The 6,704-nt window shown below is 39.8% G+C and overlaps 1 protein-coding gene across 1 annotated transcript in view; it reads left to right on the top strand.

Annotated features, from left to right (window-relative positions):
* The window catches only part of LOC114663801 (nitric oxide synthase, endothelial-like), a 60,726-nt gene extending 55,919 nt beyond the window's left edge, over positions 1 to 4,807 (top strand). The window contains exons 25-26 of the mRNA XM_028817723.2: positions 460 to 654; positions 4,514 to 4,807. Of these exons, the coding sequence (XP_028673556.2) occupies positions 460 to 654; positions 4,514 to 4,630 (312 nt within the window). The 3' untranslated portion in view covers positions 4,631 to 4,807. The remainder of the gene's footprint in view (positions 1 to 459; positions 655 to 4,513) is intronic.
* The last annotated feature ends 1,897 nt before the right edge of the window (positions 4,808 to 6,704 follow it).

A 6,704-nucleotide genomic window follows, 5' to 3' on the forward strand; every position in this document is an offset into this window, starting at 1 on the left:
ATCACAACTTAGCTGTTTGGTGGTGAAGGGGTAAGAGATTTAGCCAGTTAGAGACAGGGGATGATTAGGGGGCCATAATGACTAGGCCATGGTGGGCAGTTTAAACTGGACATCAGGATGCACCTTATTCTTTACAAAGGATGCCCAGGACCACAGAGAGTCATGTCCTTGGTTTTACGTCTCATCTGAAGGATGGCACCATTTTTACAGCACAATATCCCCATCACTACACTTGTACATTGGGATCCACATTCAGACCATGGGGCAAGTGCCCCCTGCTGGCCTCATCAACACCTCTTCCAGCAGCAACCCAAGCTTTTGCAGAAGTATTGGCTGGGCCTGAACCTGCTTAGCTTCATGTGGATGACATTTTCTGAAGTGCATGTGGTATGGCTGCTGACATAGCTTGTAGATGCCATCATAGATGTCTCAGAGAGCTCTTCTGCCTTGTCTCCTCAGGTTTATGTCCAAGATATTCTGCAACAGCAGATGGCTACGCTTGTTTTCCAGACATTGTATGAACAGAATGGTCACATGTACTTATGTGGAGATGTTAACATGGCTAAGGACGTGCTGAAAACAGTGCAGCAGATCGTGGCTTCCCACTCAGGCATGGCCCCCAGTGAGGCTGGTGATTATCTAAGCAAGCTGAGGGTAAGGAGATCTCATTTCTGTGTCTGTCCAATGTGATGTTTCAAAGCTAAAAGTAGGGCTGCAATGATAAGACAAAAAATGAACATTTTAGTTGATATTCATATTATTTTCAAATACCGGTTTAAACATTTGTAATATAATAATTCCATTACATTTTCATTCAGAAGTTTTACAAATTACTTCCTGAACTTATAGACCTATAGAACCATAGTGCATGCTTCTTTCTTTTTCATGTATGTATCATAAATATTATACTTTTTGCTGTGTATATGGTGCAGCTTACAGTAAAGTACCACTGTTTGTGAAATAAATATAAGAATATAAGGAAACATGTTTAACCATACTGCTTATAACTGTTTTAAAACTGGCCTATGGCATGTTTGAAACTTTCATCTAGGTAAGTTGTATTAAAAATAAAAAAAAATGTACTTAATGTCATGGATTAAGATGGAAACTACTTTTAATTTATACAAAAATCAAACTATGGTGTTTCTCAACCAGTGAAATTTGCAAAATTAACACAGGAAGAAAGGCCTTTAGTTTTTCTTGGGTTGAATTTTCATGTTCTAATTCTGCAGTTCCTGCCTTTCATTTGGTGTTTAACCCTTTAACCGCCAACTCCCTAAATATTCCCCAAGCCAGGCGAAATCTGAACAATTTTTGTTTTTTTACTTTTTTACATTTTTTTTACATTTTTAACATTTATTCAAGCAGTATTGACCACTAAATGTTGTGCAAGTTGCCAGTGTATACACGAAATCTATAAATGTAACCTGAATTCTCAGCTAAGCAAAACATCTTGATACCAAACCGTGCCCTTTTCAATGGTAGATACTGTCGAAACTGTAAGCGGCCCTTCCACGACAATAAACTTTCATCAACTGCAACTGACGGTCCTGGCATGTAGGGCAACTGAAATGCTTCAAATAAATGATCAATCAAAGGACGTAGCTTGAACAAGCGGTCGCGGTTTGGATCTTTCTTATCTGGCTCGTTTCTGTTGTCATTCAAATGAAAGAATTTCAGCAGCAAAGAGAATCGGTTACGTGTCATGACAGCTGCAAAAATAGGTGTTGCATACATAGGATCTGTAGACCAGTACATCTCAATATCTGGTTTTCTGATTATTCCCATCAACATCAAAATCCCAATGAATTTTTTCATTTCGTTTTCATCAGTGTCAAACCAAGCACGAACACGGGAATGTGGAGGTAAATTGGGATTTTTCTCAATAAACTGTGCTGCATACAGATTTGTCTGATGAACAAAATGTCTGATCAAATCAGGTGACACAAACAGCTCATAAAACTGCTCAGCAGTGTAATTGTTTACATCAACAATAAAGCCACACGTTGCCTCAAACGGATGCAGAAAAGGTAGTTCACCACGGGCAGCAGTCCAGCTGAGATGCTGGGGATACACCCACTCAGCGCCGTCATCCGATGCGTCTTCATTCACAATATCATGCAGCGCACGTTGCTGCTCATCACTGTCACTAAAATCTTCTTCAGAACTGCTACAATCATGATCAGAACTGTCCAAAATCGCCTGCAAAGCCTCACTTGAAGTCAGTTTACGTTTCGCCATATTCACAGCTGTTACATGCGAATCACGTCACATGACCGGCCAAAACAACCACAGACTTGTCGAAATACAACGTAGTAATAATACCCACGCCAAACCGTCAGTTATACTACTTGCCAGGCATTCATATAACCACAGGCAAATGTGCCGGATAATTCCGGCAGTATGGCGCTAGCATTAAAACAGCGGTGCCGGATATATCCGGCAGAGGGCGGTGAAGGGGTTAAATAAAGTTTACTAGTGGAAAGAAAAATCACTGGACTCCTTTCTTGTCACGTGTAAAGTCGTGAGATGTGTGTTGTGATTGTTCTGGTACTATGATGTCTGCTTTGCCAAATTAAGATGACAGTCTTGTCAATTGTAAACCTAAAGATGTGTAGGAGACAAAAATAGTACTCGGTTCATTCTTCCAATGCACTTGTATACTTGTATGTATATCCTCAGTCTCATCTGCGTGAATTAAAACAAGAGAAAAGGCAGTTGCTAGGTAACAGCAAAAGGCAGACTTTCCATGTGGAAAGTTTTTGTGATGATAAGTGCAATAATTTGAATAAAGATGCATTTTCATATGTCTTCATACAGAAATGTACGATAGTGTGAATGTATGATAATGTGAATGAAAGCCGTTGAATAAAATTTATTTTACTTGTTGTATATCCTCTTTGATCTTGTCAAGCCAGCTCTTTTTGGGCCTCCCGTGTGATCGCTTGCCAACTGGACTGAATCTTAGAGCTATCTGGGCCACTGCTTCTTCTCCGCTGTGAAGTACATGTCCATACAATCTCAGGCAGGCCTCTCACATCTTTTTGGTAATCAGTTCTATTCCTATCCTCAGGAGGCTGAGTCACCATCGAACCATTTTCATTTCCATCATGTGGAACACTTGTTCTTGTTGCACAGTCGTCAGCCAGCATTCAATGCAGTAGAGGGCCACAGATCAGACAATGGTCTTATACATTTTCACCTTGATATAGTTAGGCAATTGTAAATCACACAGGACTCCTATAACTTGTCAAGCTGCGGTGACTTGAACTTGGGCGTCAGGAGAGCTGTCTCCGCTTACATGGGAGCCCAGGTACTTGAACTCGGTGGTTTTGTTCAGGTCTTGACTGTACACACATATGGTGATCCTGACTGTCTGTGGGCTGTTTTCGAAGTACTCTGTCCTTTTGATGGTTAGCTGTCAGCCATTTTCCTCCAATTGATCTTTCCAGTTTTGCACCAGCCGCTCAAGAGCAGATCATGTTTGTTCTGTGATTAAGACGTTGTCAGCATACAGTAGTGTCCATGGGATTGGCTTTTCGATGTCTGCTGTGGCTGTATCCACACACAGAATGAAGAGGAGTGGTGACAGCACTGAGCTCTGGTGGATGCCAGGGGGATGATGTTCCGATGGGGCACCTCACTCTGCTCATCACATTGGTGTAGAGTAACTTGACCTATCACATGTAGGCTTTGGACATGCTGTGTTCCAAGAGGGCCTTCCAGATCAGGGCATGGTGAACACGGGCAAATGTTTTTTTCCTGGTCCAGGAATATAATGTAGATGGTCTTGTTCTTTTCTCAATGTTGTTCCATGAACAGGTGGGTGGCATGTATAGCGTTGGTAGCCCCACATCCTATCATGAAACCTCAATGGTTGGTGGTGACGGTCATGATGCTTTAAAAAATGCTATTGCTGTTCATAACATTGTAGACCATTGCAAATGGGAGACTCAGAGATCAGAATGGTGTTGGCACCCATACAATTACTTGAAGAACTTCAGATACCCCACTGTGAGTGTTACCCCAGGACCCTGAATAGATATAGGTTTTTAAGTCAGTGTCACCTAATATTTTGTCCTCAGCAACTTTGATATGTCACAAAAAAATCAAAAAAATGGAATTGTCTCATTTCTGTCGAGAAAGTTCTTAGAATGAGCTTACAACCATGTTAGACACAGGACATCACAACAGTGCTGATTTGTACAGAAATCAAGACAGTATTTGATAAACCAGAAAGAAAAGTTCTGGAAACAAATGTATTCAATTTTAGGCAGGGCAACAACTCAATAATGGACTACATTGCATCATTTAACACATAATCGACAGATAAGATTGCAATGACAATTGTTTTTTTGTAATAGCATCTTTGAAGACTTGAAAGATACTGTAAGTTGCCAAGCATGGGGGACTGTCAAAATACTACGTCCTGAGTGATGGCCCCAGACCAGGTAGTCTTTATTTTATCTCTTGTACATTCTTCCATATTTACATCATAATTTCCTATCTACAGGACCAACAGCGAATTCATGAAGCTATCTTTGGAGTCACACTACGCACACAGGAGGTGACTTCCCAGGCCAGAAACCTCTTCAGTCTACGATATGAGAAGGAACCAGTGGAAATGTAACACCTGGAGTTCCAATACTCATATATCTACTTGCAAAGGGAAATTTCTGCTAGTGAAGCAGAGTTTGGAATGACAGCTGAAGATGATTGCCGTGGCTAGCCTGACCACATCTAAGGGCTGTGGACAGCAATATTTAGAAAGCCCTCACCCTGATGGGCACTAATCCATGCTTTTCTTTACAAACCAGATCAAGGTCTTCCTTCTTTCCTGCTGACAGAATATGGTGCTTCAGGCCTCTGCAAAGCAGTTAACTACATACATGCACTTCTGTTAATGATTTTTCATTTGGAAAATAATATTTATCATAATCATATGCAATTAAGATCATCTCTCATTCCAAAAAAGAACTAAGTGTAATGTTTAACCCTTTAAATGTTTAAAAACCATATAACATGAAACTAGACTCAGCACTGTTCATTCATACCCTAGGTTCACAGGCAGGCTTTAAGAGAAATGCATTCTTCTGTTAAGCTCTCCTCTACATCCCTGGAAGGCATTAGCAGTGGGAGTCAGATGGGCAGTCCAAACCGCAGTGGAATTGTAAGGAAAAACTCCACTGGTGCAAATCTAATTGCTTAACTCCAATGCACTCCAATCTCATTCACAACCCCCCGACCCAGAATACATACGGAGGATGATGCTTCAGCTGACATGTAAAGGTGGCTCCGCCTCCCGAGGTTCCACCCACAAAACACAACTTATATAACTGAAAACACTGAACCATAAATACACTTCATAAATAAATATTATATTAAGATTTTACAAAACGGTATTCAAAACATAAAATACAAAAAGACAAAAATCATTAATAACATAATATACAAAGTAATATTTCATAAACTGAAAAAAGTTCAAACCAAGGAAATGTTTACTTGTATAAAACCCTGGCTAAATCTTAACTATTGGAGCACTAAGCATTTTGATCACATATGAAGTATTTATATTAGAAATATGTTTAATTTAGGCAATAAGGCATCTTTGTAGAACAAGGTTTTTCATTATATTTCTATTTAAATTCTAAAATAGTGCAAAATCAAAAATGGCACTGACATTGAGTTGGTAAATATATATTCATATTTTCATCATATTTTATTTTACCTTTTATTTAATATTTTGAATATAGTCTAAAGTATAATTTAGATATTTAGTAGATATAGATTGCTTTGTGAAATTCTGAATTGTTAAGCTGGTCAGCAAATGGAGGGATGAAAGGATAGACATTCTGTGAAAAATCAAGGAAAGAGGGTGCCCACTTGAAAACCCAGAATATGCCACCACTCATTTGGCCATCCTGCAGAGACTATATGTTGAAGGAGTGATTCCACTGAGGAACAACATTGGAACTGTTGGAACTGTCACTGTTTGCATCATCAAAGGTTACAACAGCACAGAAGGCCATCTTGCAGAGTTTAGGCAGCATGTCTCAGGTAGGAGACTAAGGAATAGTATCATCCAGGCCTACACAGCAAAAAAATGATAATTACCATATAATAAATTTGTATATTCCTAAGCTGTTCTTTTTTAATATAATAAAATTCCAAAACACAGACATTAAACCCACTTTCTTTACATTGTCTGTCTTTATTTGGTGTGAAGGGTGCCTGAAGGACACAGAGCAATGCAAATGCCAGAGTGGTAGAATCCTAAGAGCAGTTCTGTGTGAAGAATCAATTAAAGAAATTGGGTCACACTGGCAATGTGGAAAAGTAGAGGCTACTACACTAACATGGCACATAATCCCAAAAAGGCTATAGACTTGGGTACCACAGCACGAGGAGAGAGAACAAGTTAAAGCCATACTCATTCCAGGATGATAGAAGATGGGCAAACTAGAAGGTGTGGGAGTGCCTAAACCTCTCTTTCAAAAGCACCCCTGCCAACATGTAACTGGGAAAACAGAGTCTATGTTGTTCACTTAAGGGTGTATTTGAGAAGGACTGGTGGAACGCCATTGCCCTGTAGCCCAGTCACTAGTGACTACATTTATTACTTAGTTTAGGTGAGCTAGTTGGGCAAATCTGTCGAGTTCACACCCTGTGTCTATAAAGCTTGGCTCATTATTGCCAATGCTTAC

The sequence above is a fragment of the Erpetoichthys calabaricus genome, chromosome 13 (genome assembly GCF_900747795.2).
Source record: "Erpetoichthys calabaricus chromosome 13, fErpCal1.3, whole genome shotgun sequence".
Taxonomy (NCBI): domain Eukaryota; kingdom Metazoa; phylum Chordata; class Cladistia; order Polypteriformes; family Polypteridae; genus Erpetoichthys; species Erpetoichthys calabaricus.